The 18,847-nt window shown below is 45.6% G+C and overlaps 1 protein-coding gene across 1 annotated transcript in view; it reads left to right on the top strand.

The window, feature by feature from the left end:
• Positions 1–1,123: 1,123 nt before the first annotated feature.
• The window catches only part of prdm6 (PR domain containing 6), a gene marked incomplete at both ends in the record, with an annotated part of 96,949 nt that continues 79,225 nt past the window's right edge, over positions 1,124–18,847 (top strand). Inside the window, 2 exons of the mRNA XM_079250854.1 lie at positions 1,124–1,733; positions 18,552–18,700. Of these exons, the coding sequence (XP_079106980.1) occupies positions 1,124–1,733; positions 18,552–18,700 (759 nt within the window). The remainder of the gene's footprint in view (positions 1,734–18,551; positions 18,701–18,847) is intronic.

Consider the following 18,847-nt stretch of genomic DNA (forward strand, 5'->3'; position numbering starts at 1 on the left):
GGATGATGCGCGTGGATTAAAAGGGGAGGGGGAAGAGGAGGGGGAGAGAGAGAGGGAGAGAGGGAGGCTCGCGCTGAAGCCGCTCCGCTGGTAGTTTTGGCTTCAGAGCCGCGCGGGACGCAGCGACCTGTCCGCCCCCCCCCCCCACCCCCTCCACCGCTGCGCTCGAGACGTCCGCGAGCGCGCGCTGTCCCGCCTGCAAGAAAGAAGAAAAGCAGAAAAAGCTCCGGCGGAGCCGCAGCGGAGGTTTCCCGCCTCTCTCCCCGCAAACCGCAGCCTCTCTCCGGACACGCGCAGCTCGCGCGAGCGCCGGTTTGACCGGGATTTTATCGGATCACCGTTTTTCTTTCCAGATGAAACTTTTCTTCTCCGACAGGTTGAAGCTGTAAACTGCTCCGAGAAGTGCACGTGAGTGTATGCGCGCGCACGTTTTATTGTGTTTTGCTGCGCGTTTTGCGTTCAGTGAGCAGAGCTTAGTTTATTATTTATTATTATTATTATTATTATTATTATTATAATAATTATAATTATAATAAATAATTATTAATTATGCTTATAATTGTTGTTGTGATTATTATTATTGCTGTTTTTATTATTATCTTTGGACTATTATTATTATTATTATTATTATTATTATTATTATTATTATTGTTGTTGTTGTTATCATTATTATTATTTTTTATTGTTATTATTGTGATTATTATTGCGATTATTATTATTATTATTATTTATTGTTATTATTACTGTGATTATTATTATTATTATTTATTGTTATTATTACTGTGATTATTATTATTATTATTTATTGTTATTATTATTGCGATTATTATTATTATTATTTATTGTTATTATTATTGTGATTATTATTGTAAAGTTGGAAATGTGAATTTTCTTCCAGCAGTTATTTCTTAATGGTTTATATTTATTGTAGGGATTTTAATATTAATCCTAATAATAATAATGACAGATAATTAATCAGGAAACTGATTAAAACCATAAAATCTGTCAAATGTTTCATATTTCATGTTTGTGAGTTTCTGAACGAACCAGAACCTGCAGGATGTCTCTGTGTCTGTGGACATGATGGACCCCGTCCCTCTGCTGTCCCCCCCCCCCCCCCAGCATGCTGAAGCCAGGTGACCCCAGCGGCTCGGCCTTCCTGAAGGTGGACCCCTCCTACCTGCAGCACTGGCAGCAGCTCTTCCCGCAGCAGCTCAAGCCCCCCCTGGCGCCACCTGGACCCCCCCCGGAGCGCCTCGCCATCCCCGTGGACGCGCTGCGCCCCTCCCGCGTGCACAGCCACCTCCTGGCGTCCACGCACTGCGCGTCCTCCTCCTCATCTTCCTCCTCATCCTCCTCTTCCTCCGTCCCGGGGGGGCTCTCCCAGTTGCCCCTCCCGCAGCAGATCGCTCTGTTCGGACACTCGCTGGCGCCGGTGTGCGCGGGGCCCGCGGGGGGGGCGGACCTGGTGGTGGTGCCCCCCCCCGAAACCCAGCAGGGTCCCAACCCGGCAGCGGGGCTCCTGCAGCAGGCCAAGGAGCCGCCGAGCTGCGGGGGGGTGGGGGTGGTGTCATCCAGCGTGAAGAGCGGCGGCGGGGGGGGCGAGGAGAGGGGGGGCAGAGGGGGCGCGAGCAGGACGAAGCTGACGTCAGAGGAGCTGGACTTCTACCTGTACGGCCAGCAGAGGATGGAGATCATCCCAGTCAGCAGCCACGCGGGAGAGAGCAGCAACCGTACGTACACGCGCGCACACACACACACACACACACACCTGCAGGTTCGCGCGCGTTCACGTGAGATGCAGCAGAAAGTTAGATTTTCACAAGAAAAAGTTTTATTCTCATAAAATTCCTTCATTATTTTTTACAGAATTATCTTCAGATTATAAAATAAAACTGAGTTCATTTAAATAATAATTCACATATTTATTATAGAAACTTATCAAATAAATTATAATAGAAACTCTTTTATTATAAAATGTTTTTCTATAAACTGATTTCCTTCAGTGACTTTTATCATTTTGAGAAATAAATCCTCCAGTTTTGGTAAATAAAGTTTAAATAAAATGTTTTTAGCTCTTTAAAATATAATACATTATTTTATTAACTTTTATTTCATAAACAATGATTAGAACAATGTTTCTATTATTTTTCTGTCCAAAGAGAAAAAATAGTCATTTTCTTTTGCTTTTAAATTTTTATTTCTGTTAACCAATCTAAGATTTAATAATTATTAGAATAATAATTTATTAATAATGATGAGAAGATTAAAAGCTTGTGTTGGAGCAGAGGTCAAAGGTCACATTTCTGCTGAAATCTTTAGTTTTTTCTTCGCAACATTTTCACTCAGAAAAATGAATTTAATCTGAATAAATAAAAACTGCAGAAATAAATTATTGATGAAGCAGATTTTTCAAAACCAGATAAAAATATTATGAAAACAGTTTTATTAAAAAAAAAATCTGTAAAGTTTTTTGCGCAAAATTCTTTTTCTCATCTCGCTTTGATCTGCCGCCGATTCGCGCGCGTGCGTGTGGGATATAGACAGATTACTGTCGTCCATAAAATAAACGCGTGCGCGTGCGTTTCTCACGTCATTATTTTGCAGTTTGTCAGTAAAATGTTTCTTATTAATCCTCATATTATCATCAGATAAAGCCCCCCCCCCCCCCCCCCCCCAATGTCACGTTACTAGTTTCCACTCAGACTTCAATGCGCAGCTTTATCTGCGCAGATTAAACTGCGCAGATAAAGCTGCGCAGTTTTACTGAAATCCATTTCTTCTGTTTCATTTTAATGTTTAATAAGAACATTTTCAGCAGATTTCATTCTTGATTTAAAGTTTAGCACGTAGAAGTGTGTGTGTGTGTGTGTGTGTGTTGGCTGTGTTATAGGCCCTATGCGCGCGCGCGCGGCGCCGTCGCCGCTCCGCTTCATCCAGGTGTCCTCGCGGCTGCCTGTCCGCGTGCAGCCTCGTGATTCCAGACTCCATCATCGCTGCAGGACTTTTCGACACTAAACCCTAAACGCCACGCAGCGCACGCAGTTCCGCGCGCGCGCGCTCCTCGCGGTATTTTCCGCGGTGATAAAACGGACCATCAGCAGTAATCTGAGTCGATACGCGCCGGCAGGCCGATGAGGGATGGAGGGACAAGCAGGAATTAATTGCTGTATATAGTTTTGTGTTTGTGGGGGGTGGGAGGGCGGGGGGCTGGGGTGGGGGGGCGGAATCGATCCACCGGCCTACCGGCCGCTATTTATCATCCCAACACGCCGTATTGAGGTCTCTGGTGTGTTTGTGGGTGTAGATAAAGCAGTCACACACACACTCCCCCCATCTGACCTCCGTTATTAATTACACCAATAATAATGATAATAATAATAATAATTATAATTATTATTATTATTATTATTAGTATTATTATTAACAGTATTATGACAGAGTTTCATTCTGTGATTTTTCACATTTCTGATATTAAAATCCGTTAAACCGAAGCCTGAAAAATAAAAGTTTCATATTTCTTCCAACAAAACGTCCTGAGCTGCAGATGTTTCTCAGAACCAGTAAAACCAGCAGGATGAGATAAACAACTGGAAGAAGAGGAGATTAAATCAAAATAAATAAATGTAAAACTGCAACAATAAAACATTAATTAGATTAATAAACATAAAATTACCACAATAATCATGATTAAAGGAAAATAAAATGTGTGTGTGTGTGTGTCTGTGTCTGTGTGTGTGTGTGTGTGTGTGTGTCTGTGTGTGTGGATAGGGGGTCCTCTGGTCATCTTAATCATGATCAACAATCAAGAATTTTTTTTTTTTTTTTTAATAGTTTTTTTAAAAATTGTTTTTATCAGTGTGGCACATGTTAAGGTCATCAGCACGGTTACTGTAGTAGTGATATTTAGAAGATCAATCACTGCAGTGATGGATGACGCATCTCATCTGGATACTTTGATTGGCTGGAAGTTAAGGTGGGCAGTTTGTTTCCTTCATGTGTTCAGATGCTACAGCTGTTAGCAGCTAATTACCGGTTTGTTTGTGTGTGTGTGATGTTGTCAGCAGTGTGTGTTTTCCAGGGAACAAGTCATCTGGAATATTTCTACATTTACACGTGATTAATATTAATCATGAAGGAGAGGAAGCTCTGGCGTCATGTATGATTCTCTACATGTGACGTTAATACAGACATGTCAGAATCATGTACAAGTACATTCTGCTGCAACACGGTATAAAATGTCAATTTTATCTCTTCCTCAATGAAAATCATTTACTTTCTGTCTAAACGACAATATATTGGCTCAGTAAGTCCAGGAACAAGTAAAGTAATGCTAGGAACGAGTAAAATAATGCTAGGAACGAGTAAAGTAATACTAGGAACAAGTAAAGTAATGCCAGGAATGAGTAAAGCAATACTAAAAATTAATAAAGTAATGCCAGGAACGATTAAAGTAATACTAGGAACAAGTAAAGTAATGCTATGAACATGTAAAATAATGCGAGGATCGCGTAAAGTAATGCTAGGAACGAGTAAAGTAATACTAGGAAGGTGTAAAGTAATGCTAGGAATGAGTGAAGTAATGCTAGAAAAAGTAAGGTAATGTTAGGAAGGAGTAAAGTAATACTAGGAAGGTGTAAAGTAATGCTAGGAATGAGTGAAGTAATGCTAGAAAAAGTAAGGTAATGTTAGGAAGGAGTAAAGTAATACTAGGAACGTGTAAAGTAATACTAGGAACAAGTAAAGTAATGCTAGGAACGAGTAAAGTAATACTAGGAAGGTGTAAAGTAATGCTAGGAATGAGTGAAGTAATGCTAGAAAAAGTAAAGTAATGTTAGGAAGGAGTAAAGTAATACTAGGAACATGTAAAGTAATACTAGGAACAAGTAAAGTAATGCTAGGAACGAGTAAAGTAATACTAGGAAGGAGTAAAGTAATGCTAGGAACGAGTAATGTAATGCTAGGAACGAGTAAAGTAATACTAGGAAGGAGTAAAGTAATACTAGGAACTTGTAAAATAATACTAGGAACGTGTAAAGTAATACTAGGAACGAGTAAAGTGATGCTAAGAACGTGTCGGGTAATACTGGGAACGAGTGAAGTAATGCTAGGAAGGAGTAAAGTAATACTAGGAAGGTGTAAAGTAATACTAGGAATGAGTGAAGTAATGCTAGAAAAAGTAAAATAATGTTAGGAAGGAGTAAAGTAATACTAGGAACGAGTAAAGTAATGCTAGGAACGAGTAAAGTCATACTAGGAAGGAGTAAAGTAATGCTAAGAACGTGTAAGGTAATACTAGGAACGAGTAAAGTGATGCCAGGAACGAGTAAAGTAATGCTAGGAACGTGTAAAGTAATACTAGGAACGAGTAAAGTAATGCTAAGAACGTGTAAGGTAATACTAGGAACGAGTAAAGTGATGCCAGGAACGAGTAAAGTCATACTAGGAACGAGTAAAGTAATGCTAAGAACGTGTAAAGTAATACTAGGAACGAGTAAAGTAATGCTAGGAACGAGTAAAGTCATACTAGGAACGAGTAAAGTAATGCTAAGAACGTGTAAGGTAATACTAGGAACGAGTAAAGTAATGCTAGGAACGTGTAAAGTAATACTAGGAACGAGTAAAGTAATGCTAGGAACGTGTAAAGTAATACTAGGAACGAGTAAAGTAATGCTAGGAACGTGTAAAGTAATACTAGGAACGAGTAAAGTAATGCTAAGAACGTGTAAAGTAATACTAGGAACGAGTAAAGTAATGCTAGGAACGAGTAAAGTCATACTAGGAACGAGTAAAGTAATGCTAAGAACGTGTAAGGTAATACTAGGAACGAGTAAAGTAATGCTAGGAACGTGTAAAGTAATACTAGGAACGAGTAAAGTAATGCTGGGAACGAGTAAAGTAATACTAGGAACGAGTAAAGTAATACTAGGAACGAGTAAAGTAATGCTAGGAACGAGTAAAGTCATACTAGGAAGGAGTAAGGTAATGCTAAGAACGTGTAAGGTAATACTAGGAACGAGTAAAGTGATGCCAGGAACGAGTAAAGTAATGCTAGGAACGAGTAAAGTCATACTAGGAAGGAGTAAGGTAATGCTAAGAACGTGTAAGGTAATACTAGGAACGAGTAAAGTGATGCCAGGAACGAGTAAAGTAATGCTAGGAACGAGTAAAGTCATACTAGGAAGGAGTAAGGTAATGCTAAGAACGTGTAAGGTAATACTAGGAACGAGTAAAGTGATGCCAGGAACGAGTAAAGTAATACTAGGAACGAGTAAAGTCATACTAGGAAGGAGTAAGGTAATGCTAAGAACGTGTAAGGTAATACTAGGAACGAGTAAAGTGATGCTAGGAACGAGTAAAGTAATGCTAGGAACGAGTAAAGTAAAACTAAGAACGTGTAAATTTATACGAGGAACGAGAAAATTACTTCTACAACGAGGAAAGTAACCTTTAAACGTCTCAGGAAAGTAAATCCCAGGAACAAGTAAAGAGTAAAGTAGCCTTCGGAAAAAGGGAAATAAATCCTTAAAATGGCTGAAGTCATCCTGAGAATGACCAAAGTAATTCTAGGAATTTGAAAAGTAATCAGAGGAACAAGTACAGTAATACTAGGAAAGACTAAAGTAATCTGAGAATGGAGCATTATTATTGCTGCTAGCACGTTACTATGCTACATGCTACTAGCACGTTACTACGCTACATGCTACTAGCACGTTACTATGCTACATGCTACATGTTCCGAGCATGTTGCTACACTACATGCTGGTAGCATGTTGCTACACTACATGCTGCTAGCATGCTGCTAAACTACGTGCTACATGCCGCTAGCATGTTGCTACGCTACATGCTACATGCTCCACGCTGGAAGTAAAGCTGGTGGATCTTCAGGCTGGAGACTTTTAACATGTTTATGATCTCCAACGTGTTGAATGAATTGTTTTTCATAATGTCACTAAGCTGAAGTTTATTTGTTGTCGTTTGATCACCGTGAGGCGTTCAGGGACACAAGATTTTTCTTCATTTTTCATAAACAGAAAAACATTTGCTGGTCCAGATTTGTGCAACAAACTTCCAAATATCCCAAATCGTTCTGGAGCAAAGAGGAGAAACAGGCCTGCATCATCACCATCGTCATCATCATTCTGACAGTTTTTACCTTCTTCTCACCCTGGTTAGGTCTCCTACAGAAATATGGCTTTCACCACACATGACTCATATTGCTGACAAAGACAGACTGACAAGTAAAAGTCATAAATCTGCCCCAGTTTGTACTGGTGGGGGCTGAAACCTCGCTGTGCGGTCTATCGTCCTCTGGACGCAGAGCTTTGCTGAAACTTACACTGTGATTCTCCTCCGCAGTCACCCGAAGTGCGAACCACAGCTGCAAATGGAAAAACACGACCATTTATAAAAACACGAAAAATTGAAAATAACCACAAATAAAAAACGTAACAATGCTGACGGGTGTGAAGTCCGGCATTTCTCATGTTGCCCAGTGCTTCCAGTGTGGCAATGCTGTTGTTGATAGTTTGTTAGTTTTTTACTTTGACGTTGAGTTTTTTAATGGCTGCGATTTTAATTTGTAATGTTTGTATTTAATGTATCGTTCGTTATGGTTTATTATTCAATTAGAAATCGTGAATGAAAAAAATGAAAATCAGCTTTTTTTCTTTATTCAGATAGAAATCTGAGTTTAAAAACAAAAACCAGACTGTAAAGTCTGAAGTAAAGTTTCAAAACAATAAACTAAAAAAACAATCCAATGTTCAGAAATTAATTTTTACATTTAAGTTGTCCTGGGTCTTCCCCGGGGTCTCCTCCCAGAGGGACGTGCCTGGAACACCTCACCAGGGAGGTCCAGGAGGCATCCTGACCAGATGCCCGAGCCACCTCAACTGGTTCCTCTCGATGCGGAGGAGCAGCGGCTCTACTCTGATCTCCTCCCGGATGACCGAGCTCCTCACCCTATCTCTAAGGGAGAGCCCGGCCACCCTGCGGAGGAAACTCATTTCAGCCGCCTGTATACGAGATCTGGTTCTTTCAGTCACGACCCACAGCTCATGACCATAGGTGAGGGTAGGAACGTAGATCGACTGGTAAATCGAGAGCTTCGCCTTCTGGCTCAGCTCCTTCTTCACCACGACAGACCGGCGCAGAGTCCACATTACTGCAGAGTTAGAAAAAGTAGAAAAGCACGTGGAGAGCGCAAACCCAGAAGCTTTTCTTGTTTTGTTTTTAGTTTTATAAAAATAATAATAAAAACATAAAAACAAGCTGTTTATTTTTCTGATTTCTGATTTTGAACTGAATATTAAATGAACAAATGACACATGGACTTTAACTGTTGCCGTGGTTTTAATCATGTTGTTAGTTTGTCACGTTTCTTAATTTGCAGTTGTGTTTTGCACTTCCGGGCCACCGTAGCGGCAGACGTTTAGCGAAACTTTTCTCTGGTTGCTGCTGGTGAGGAGTCGTCTTTCCTGGTTCGGTTAGCGCGACTTAAACTCTGATGTGGGAATAAATCCGGTAAAAAGCTGCAGAATTAAACTGGCTAAGAGGTGAAAGCAGAGCGGCTCCGTCTAAACGCTGGAGATGGATGTAGGAGGTCTGGGTGATGGACGGCATCACAGCCAGAGAGGAAGAGGAGGACATTTACAGCTTCACCTCCTCTCCAACTTCACGGCTACAAAACCGGCTTCACACACCGATCCGTACGGAGAAGCACCAGCATGTCTTACTGGTGCATGTCTTACTGGTGCAGGAGTTACTGGTGCATGTCTTACTGGTGCAGGAGTTACTGGTGCATGTCTTACTGGTGCATGTCTTACTGGTGCAGGAGTTACTGGTGCAGGAGTTACTGGTGCATGTCTTACTGGTGCAGGAGTTACTGGTGCATGTCTTACTGGTGCATGTCTTACTGGTGCATGTCTTACTGGTGCAGGAGTTACTGGTGCAGGAGTTACTGGTGCATGTCTTACTGGTGCAGGAGTTACTGGTGCATGTCTTACTGGTGCATGTCTTACTGGTGCATGTCTTACTGGTGCAGGAGTTACTGGTGCATGTCTTACTGGTGCATGTCTTACTGGTGCAGGAGTTACTGGTGCATGTCTTACTGGTGCATGTCTTACTGGTGCAGGAGTTACTGGTGCAGGAGTTACTGGTGCATGTCTTACTGGTGCATGTCTTACTGGTGCAGGAGTTACTGGTGCAGGAGTTACTGGTGCATGTCTTACTGGTGCAGGAGTTACTGGTGCATGTCTTACTGGTGCAGGAGTTACTGGTGCATGTCTTACTGGTGCAGGAGTTACTGGTGCATGTCTTACTGGTGCAGGAGTTACTGGTGCATGTCTTACTGGTGCAGGAGTTACTGGTGCATGTCTTACTGGTGCAGGAGTTACTGGTGCATGTCTTACTGGTGCAGGACATGGCACAAAGCCAAACTGACAAATGTTTCAGGCTCGTCTAAAAACGCTTTTAGGATGAATAAACACGAGTTAGACAATTTAATCATGAATAATAAAAGTATTTTAAACTAGCAATTTAAAAAATTCATTATTTATAAATCATGCAAAATAAAATCTGTTATGATATGTAAACTATTTAGTAAATACATTTAGTTAAAAAAATATATATATATACAGTTGCTCTCATATGTATTCATTCCCTTCATTAAAGAAAAGCTGAATTTACAACAGTCACTCAAATAACTGGAGACTTAAAAAAGGAACAAGAACTAAACATTTGCAAAAATATAATTTAGTAATATAAGACACTGTTTTTTCATTTAATTGAAAGATTAAAGAAAGAAAAACAAACAAATGGGTCCTGGACAAATGAGAGACTTTCCTGTTGAACAGTGGGATAAAATACCTGTCAACAGGTGCAGAAGTCTGACTGAGAGGAACAGAAAACACCTGACTGGAGCGGAAACATTAAAGGATTGTTCAACTAAATATTAGTTTATGACTGATGGAATAAATTATCTTATTTGTTTGCTTTTTTATTAAAAAAAAAAAAAAAAAATAATAATAATAATTCCGTTGAACCAGAATTAAAAAATAATGTCATGATTTTCATAAAATCTTTTTTTTCCCTTCTTTAATGAAAGGGTATGAATAAATATGAGCACAGCTGTATGTGTATATACATGTATATATACACATACAGCTGTGCTCATACGTCCATCTTAACCACTTTCACCAGTTCAGGGTCGCGGGCAGCTGGAGTTTTTCATTTATTTAAAAGACTGTGTATTTTTCTGTTTATTTTTCTTTTCTTCTTCTGTTTATATAAACTCTTTTATGTTTACTGTTAATATTCCAGACATGTGTTCTTTATTTCTATGTTTTAGGTTAATTTTATTTTTACTTTGAACATTTTTAACTCGACTGTTTTCATCATGAGGGTCTGACTTTCCTGCTCCGTCTGCATGGTCGTTGCCATGGTTACCACCCTTTAACTGGGTGGGTGGTTGTGGGAGGGGGTCCTGTCGATCCAGATGTTTATTTTCTGTTTATAATTTTATCTGATAACCCAGTTTGCTGTAAGTTTTACATAAATTAGAAAAGCTGCTTTTTGTTGCAAGACTGCCTGAAACTTCTGTAAAACATTCAGATTTAAAATTCAGTTGGTTTGGTTCCCTTCACCAGCTGCACGCAACCTGGACCTGGTTCAGGTCTGGACCTGGATCTGGACCTGGGCCTGGTTCAGGACTGGACCTGGATCTGGACCTGGGCCTGGTTCAGGTCTGGACCTGGACCTGGACCTGGGCCTGGTCCAGGTCTGGATCTGGATCTGGACCTGGGCCTGGTTCAGGTCTGGACCTGGATCTGGACCTGGACCTGGTTCAGGTCTGGACCTGGATCTGGACCTGGGCCTGGTCCAGGTCTGGACCTGGATCTGGACCTGGGCCTGGTTCAGGTCTGGACCTGGATCTGGACCTGGGCCTGGTTCAGGTCTGGACCTGGATCTGGACCTGGTTCAGGTCTGGACCTGGATCTGGACCTGGGCCTGGTTCAGGTCTGGACCTGGATCTGGACCTGGACCTGGTTCAGGTCTGGACCTGGATCTGGACCTGGACCTGGTTCAGGTCTGGACCTGGATCTGGACCTGGACCTGGTTCAGGTCTGGACCTGGATCTGGACCTGGGCCTGGTCCAGGTCTGGACCTGGATCTGGACCTGGACCTGGTTCAGGTCTGGACCTGGATCTGGACCTGGGCCTGGTTCAGGTCTGGACCTGGATCTGGACCTGGGCCTGGTTCAGGTCTGGACCTGGATCTGGACCTGGTTCAGGTCTGGACCTGGATCTGGACCTGGGCCTGGTTCAGGTCTGGACCTGGATCTGGACCTGGGCCTGGTTCAGGTCTGGACCTGGATCTGGACCTGGACCTGGTTCAGGTCTGGACCTGGATCTGGACCTGGGCCTGGTTCAGGTCTGGACCTGGATCTGGACCTGGGCCTGGTTCAGGTCTGGACCTGGATCTGGACCTGGACCTGGTTCAGGTCTGGACCTGGATCTGGACCTGGGCCTGGTTCAGGTCTGGACCTGGATCTGGACCTGGGCCTGGTTCAGGTCTGGACCTGGATCTGGACCTGGGCCTGGTTCAGGTCTGGACCTGGATCTGGACCTGGACCTGGTTCAGGTCTGGACCTGGATCTGGACCTGGGCCTGGTTCAGGTCTGGACCTGGATCTGGACCTGGGCCTGGTTCAGGTCTGGACCTGGATCTGGACCTGGGCCTGGTTCAGGTCTGGACCTGGATCTGGACCTGGACCTGGTTCAGGTCTGGACCTGGATCTGGACCTGGGCCTGGTTCAGGTCTGGACCTGGATCTGGACCTGGGCCTGGTTCAGGTCTGGACCTGGATCTGGGCCTGGTTCAGGTCTGGACCTGGATCTGGACCTGGACCTGGATCTGGACCTAGACCTGGTTCAGGTCTGGACCTGGATCTGGACCTGGGCCTGGTCCAGGTCTGGACCTGGATCTGGACCTGGACCTGGACCTGGTCCAGGTCTGGACCTGGATCTGGACCTGGACCTGGTCCAGGTCCAGGTCTGGACCTGGATCTGGACCTGGACCTGGTTCAGGTCTGGACCTGGATCTGGACCTGGGCCTGGTTCAGGTCTGGACCTGGATCTGGATCTGGACCTGGTTCAGGTCTGGACCTGGATCTGGACCTGGGCCTGGTTCAGGTCTGGACCTGGATCTGGACCTGGACCTGGTTCAGGTCTGGATCTGGATCTGGACCTGGGCCTGGTTCAGGTCTGGACCTGGATCTGGACCTGGGCCTGGTCCAGGTCTGGACCTGGATCTGGACCTGGACCTGGACCTGGTCCAGGTCTGGACCTGGATCTGGACCTGGACCTGGTCCAGGTCCAGGTCTGGACCTGGATCTGGACCTGGACCTGGTTCAGGTCTGGACCTGGATCTGGACCTGGGCCTGGTTCAGGTCTGGACCTGGATCTGGATCTGGACCTGGTTCAGGTCTGGACCTGGATCTGGACCTGGGCCTGGTTCAGGTCTGGACCTGGATCTGGACCTGGACCTGGTTCAGGTCTGGATCTGGATCTGGACCTGGGCCTGGTTCAGGTCTGGACCTGGATCTGGACCTGGGCCTGGTTCAGGTCTGGACCTGGATCTGGACCTGGACCTGGTTCAGGTCTGGACCTGGATCTGGACCTGGGCCTGGTTCAGGTCTGGACCTGGATCTGGACCTGGACCTGGTTCAGGTCTGGACCTGGATCTGGACCTGGACCTGGTCCAGGTCTGGACCTGGATCTGGACCTGGGCCTGGTCCAGGTCTGGACCTGGATCTGGACCTGGACCTGGTCCAGGTCTGGACCTGGAGCTGGACCTGGACCTGGTCCAGGTCTGGACCTGGATCTGGACCTGGGCCTGGTTCAGGTCTGGACCTGGATCTGGGCCTGGTTCAGGTCTGGACCTGGATCTGGACCTGGACCTGGATCTGGACCTGGACCTGGTTCAGGTCTGGACCTGGATCTGGACCTGGGCCTGGTTCAGGTCTGGACCTGGATCTGGGCCTGGTTCAGGTCTGGACCTGGATCTGGACCTGGACCTGGATCTGGACCTGGACCTGGTTCAGGTCTGGACCTGGATCTGGACCTGGGCCTGGTTCAGGTCTGGACCTGGATCTGGGCCTGGTTCAGGTCTGGACCTGGATCTGGACCTGGACCTGGATCTGGACCTGGACCTGGTTCAGGTCTGGACCTGGATCTGGACCTGGGCCTGGTTCAGGTCTGGACCTGGATCTGGACCTGGACCTGGTTCAGGTCTGGACCTGGATCTGGACCTGGGCCTGGTTCAGGTCTGGATCCAGTACCAGAACATCATATGATGTGATGATGTTCGATCCGTCATTCGGCCAAATGACAGATGGCTGCTTTTGGGAAAGTTGGAATAAAAGCAGGAACAACGGAACGTTCTTCTGGTCTCTGTGGGAGTTTTCTGCCCTGATAATAATCTCTCATTATGTTGCTCCAGTCAATTAACATCCATTACTGTCAGACTGCATCTCTGAGTAAATGTTGACGCTCGCTAATTCCCAGCGTTACGCTGCTCACCACGTGTAGCCTGAACAAACACTGCCCAAGACTTTTTCCCTCATTTGGACTTTATCCTGGAAGCAGGACCAGTTTTTCTCTCAGGAGTCTTTTTCAGTAATTCAGATTGATCGTTTAATCGTTGTTTAAATAAAGACGAAAAAACAGTCATGAGACAAATTTACGAAGCTTTTTTTACAGTCTGGACCGGGCGCAATGGGAAAACGCGAGAAGCCACAGAGACACTCGGAAAACCAGAATGTCCACGAATGTGGAGTTATAGCATCCACCATGATGTCATCCTGTCTTTTTTTATTACCAATAATTCTGCAGATTACCAGCAGAATGCTACGTTTCCGTTACGTCCCAAACGACGCTAAAACTCGCCCAAACAGTTAAACGTCTTAAACATCCCGAACTTTCTACACTCCCATCAGGCAGTTGATCAGACGTGTTCGCATCGCATAGAAGTTTATCACAGACGTGGAACGGAAAGACTTTCACATGTACGCATCACCGGAAGTAACGTAGGCGTCATGTGACCTGAGTCACATGAGTATCTGCTCCAGAACACAAAACATTTGTATCTCCATCGTCCTCAAAGCGGATTTTACCAGTTCTGCCAGTTCTACAGGTTTTACCAGTATACCGCGTAAAAAACAACGTTCCGCGGAAGTTTTACTTCATCCATTTTTTTATGTTGCTTTTATTTTGTGAAAAAACTGAAATGGAAGCTTTAATCTTTTTATTTATTCATATTTTAAGATTTAAGTATTCATCAACATAACGAGGAACGACGAAAACGACGTTGTCTTGGAAGCAACAGAATGATCGATGACCAATTAGAAATCCAGACTAAATTCACCAAAAATTTCACACAAACATAAAAAGCAGAAAAGCAACAAAAGGATAAATAAGTCAAACTTTTTATTCAGGTAAAAATGTTATTTACGATGTTTTCCTGACCGCTGGAGGGAAACTTTCCTCTTTAAGAAGAGTGTTTAGTTTTCCTCTAAAAGCAACGTTAAAACCAGTCTATTATACTGGTTTTTATCTTTGCTGTTTGGTAAAAACTGGAACAGATGGAGGATAAAATTCTGTTCTGAATTCACTGATTTTCTAAAATATTTACATAAATTTTTGTTGCAGTTTTTATTGTGTTTGTGTTTTGACCAAATCAAACTGGGCCAGGATTATTTTACAGAACCAGCACTTTCTGGTTCTGGTCCCTGTGGAGATTTTCCTTCCCGGTTCTGATGGAGGTTTTCCTTGCTGGTCCAGATGGAGATTTTCCTTCCTGGTTCTGGTCCTGATGGAGGTTTTCCTTCCCGGTTCTGGTCCAGATGGAGGTTTTCCTTCCCGGTTCTGGTCCAGATGGAGGTTTTCCTTCCTGGTTCTGGTCCTGATGGAGGTTTTCCTTCCTGGTTCTGGTCCTGACGGAGGTTTTCCTTCCCGGTTCTGGTCCAGATGGAGGTTTTCCTTCCTGGTTCTGGTCCTGATGGAGGTTTTCCTTCCCGGTTCTGATGGAGGTTTTCTGTCCTGGTTCTGGTCCTGATGGAGGTTTTCCTTCCTGGTTCTGGTCCTGATGGAGGTTTTCCTTGCTGGTTCTGGTCCTGATGGAGGTTTTCCTTGCTGGTTCTGGTCCTGATGGAGGTTTTCCTTCCTGGTTCTGGTCCTGATGGAGGTTTTCCTTCCTGGTTCTGGTCCTGATGGAGGTTTTCCTTCCTGGTTCTGGTCCAGATGGAGGTTTTCCTTCCCGGTTCTGGTCCAGATGGAGGTTTTCCTTCCCGGTTCTGGTCCAGATGGAGGTTTTCCTTGCTGGTTCTGGTCCTGATGGAGGTTTTCCTTGCTGGTTCTGGTCCTGATGGAGGTTTTCCTTCCCGGTTCTGGTCCTGATGGAGGTTTTCCTTGCTGGTTCTGGTCCTGATGGGGGTTTTCCTTCCTGGTTCTGGTCCTGATGGAGGTTTTCCTTCCCGGTTCTGGTCCAGATGGAGGTTTTCCTTCCTGGTTCTGGTCCTGATGGAGGTTTTCCTTCCTGGTTCTGGTCCTGACGGAGATTTTCCTTCCCGGTTCTGGTCCAGATGGAGGTTTTCCTTCCTGGTTCTGGTCCTGATGGAGGTTTTCCTTCCTGGTTCTGGTCCTGATGGAGGTTTTCCTTCCTGGTTCTGGTCCAGATGGAGGTTTTCCTTCCCGGTTCTGGTCCTGATGGAGGTTTTCCTTCCCGGTTCTGGTCCAGATGGAGGTTTTCCTTCCCGGTTCTGATGGAGGTTTTCCTTCCTGGTTCTGGTCCTGACGGAGGTTTTCCTTCCCGGTTCTGGTCCAGATTGAGGTTTTCCTTCCCGGTTCTGGTTTAGATGGAGGTTTTCCTTGCTGGTTCTGGTCCTGATGGAGGTTTTCCTTCCCGGTTCTGGTCCTGATGGAGGTTTTCCTTGCTGGTTCTGGTCCTGATGGGGGTTTTCCTTGCTGGTTCTGGTCCTGATGGAGGTTTTCCTTCCCGGTTCTGGTCCAGATGGAGGTTTTCCTTCCTGGTTCTGGTCCTGATGGAGGTTTTCCTTCCTGGTTCTGGTCCTGACGGAGGTTTTCCTTCCCGGTTCTGGTCCAGATGGAGGTTTTCCTTCCTGGTTCTGATGGAGGTTTTCTGTCCTGGTTCTGGTCCTGATGGAGGTTTTCCTTCCTGGTTCTGGTCCAGATGGAGGTTTTCCTTCCTGGTTCTGATGGAGGTTTTCTGTCCTGGTTCTGGTCCAGATGGAGGTTTTCCTTCCTGGTTCTGGTCCTGATGGAGGTTTTCCTTCCCGGTTCTGATGGAGGTTTTCCTTGCTGGTCCTGACGGAGGTTTTCCTTCCCGGTTCTGGTTTAGATGGAGGTTTTCCTTGCTGGTTCTGGTCCTGATGGAGGTTTTCCTTGCTGGTTCTGGTCCTGATGGAGGTTTTCCTTGCTGGTTCTGGTCCTGATGGAGGTTTTCCTTCCTGGTTCTGGTCCTGATGGAGGTTTTCCTTCCTGGTTCTGGTCCAGATGGAGGTTTTCCTTCCCGGTTCTGGTCCAGATGGAGGTTTTCCTTCCCGGTTCTGGTCCAGATGGAGGTTTTCCTTGCTGGTTCTGGTCCTGATGGAGGTTTTCCTTGCTGGTTCTGGTCCTGATGGAGGTTTTCCTTGCTGGTTCTGGTCCTGATGGGGGTTTTCCTTGCTGGTTCTGGTCCTGATGGAGGTTTTCCTTCCTGGTTCTGGTCCTGATGGAGGTTTTCCTTCCTGGTTCTGGTCCTGATGGAGATTTTCCTTCCCGGTTCTGGTCCTGATGGAGGTTTTCCTTCCCGGTTCTGGTCCTGATGGAGGTTTTCCTTCCTGGTTCTGGTCCTGATGGAGGTTTTCCTTCCCGGTTCTGGTCCTGATGGAGATTTTCCTTCCTGGTTCTGGTCCTGATGGAGGTTTTCCTTGCTGGTTCTGGTCCTGATGGGGGTTTTCCTTGCTGGTTCTGGTCCTGATGGAGGTTTTCCTTGCTGGTTCTGGTCCTGATGGAGGTTTTCCTTCCTGGTTCTGGTCCTGATGGAGGTTTTCCTTGCTGGTTCTGGTCCTGATGGAGGTTTTCCTTCCTGGTTCTGGTCCTGATGGAGGTTTTCCTTCCTGGTTCTGGTCCTGATGGAGATTTTCCTTCCCGGTTCTGGTCCTGATGGAGGTTTTCCTTCCCGGTTCTGGTCCTGATGGAGGTTTTCCTTCCCGGTTCTGGTCCTGATGGAGATTTTCCTTCCCGGTTCTGGTCCAGATGGAGGTTTTCCTTGCTGGTTCTGGTCCTGATGGAGGTTTTCCTTCCCGGTTCTGGTCCTGATGGAGATTTTCCTTCCCGGTTCTGGTCCAGATGGAGGTTTTCCTTGCTGGTTCTGGTCCTGATGGAGGTTTTCCTTCCCGGTTCTGGTCCTGATGGAGGTTTTCCTTGCTGGTTCTGGTCCTGATGGGGGTTTTCCTTGCTGGTTCTGGTCCTGATGGAGGTTTTCCTTCCCGGTTCTGGTCCTGATGGAGGTTTTCCTTGCTGGTTCTGGTCCTGATGGAGGTTTTCCTTCCCGGTTCTGGTCCTGATGGGGGTTTTCCTTGCTGGTTCTGGTCCTGATGGAGGTTTTCCTTCCCGGTTCTGGTCCAGATGGAGGTTTTCCTTCCCGGTTCTGGTCCAGATGGAGGTTTTCCTTGCTGGTTCTGGTCCTGATGGAGGTTTTCCTTGCTGGTTCTGGTCCTGATGGGGGTTTTCCTTGCTGGTTCTGGTCCTGATGGAGGTTTTCCTTCCTGGTTCTGATGGAGGTTTTCCTTCCTGGTTCTGGTCCTGATGGAGGTTTTCCTTCCCGGTTCTGGTCCAGATGGAGGTTTTCCTTCCTGGTTCTGATGGAGGTTTTCCTTCCTGGTTCTGGTCCTGATGGAGGTTTTCCTTCCTGGTTCTGGTCCTGATGGAGGTTTTCCTTTCTGGTTCTGATTCTGATGGAGGTTTTCCTTCCTGGTTCTGGTCCTGATGGAGGTTTTCCTTCCCGGTTCTGGTCCTGATGGAGGTTTTCCTTCCCGGTTCTGGTCCTGATGGAGGTTTTCCTTCCTGGTTCTGGTCCTGATGGAGGTTTTCCTTCCCGGTTCTGGTCCAGATGGAGGTTTTCATTCCCGGTTCTGGTCCAGATGGAGGTTTTCCTTCCTGGTTCTGGTCCAGATGGAGGTTTTCCTTCCTGGTTCTGGTTCAGTGGGTTTATTGGACGAATGTGGACCTTGTACTGGGTCTGTTCTGATTGGATAATAATGATAACGAATCAGATTAAATTGGACTGTTTTGTAAAATGATTTAGATTTCATTGTTTAAATAAATTTAAGCTTTTTTCACAGTGAATTCAAATAAAAATAAAGTTTACTGAAACACGTCCCAGTTCACATTTAAAGGCAGAAATCTGAACATACCTGATGATAAATGTTTGAAGACACCAGAAGCATGTTTTTAGCGTGTTCAGGACTCGGTGTTCGTTTTCCTTGCAGGATGCGACATGTGTGCCGACAACAGGAACGGCGAGTGTCCGATGCACGGACCTCTGCATTCCCTACGTCGCCTCGTCGGAACCAGCAGCACGGCGACTCCCATCACTCTGCCAGACGTCCCTGATTGGCTGAGAGATCTGCCCAGAGAGGTGACTCCGCCCTTTTGTCCTGTTAAAGGTGCAGCGTGGATCATGTGACACCTGGTGACTCGAACCCCGAACTGCAACGACGGCGATGCTTTTATCTGGGCTCACGCTGATTTTCCAACTTTACATGTTTGGATTCATGTCACAGTA

This window comes from Telmatherina bonti, assembly GCF_933228915.1.
Source record: "Telmatherina bonti genome assembly, chromosome: 13".
Lineage (NCBI taxonomy): Eukaryota > Metazoa > Chordata > Actinopteri > Atheriniformes > Telmatherinidae > Telmatherina > Telmatherina bonti.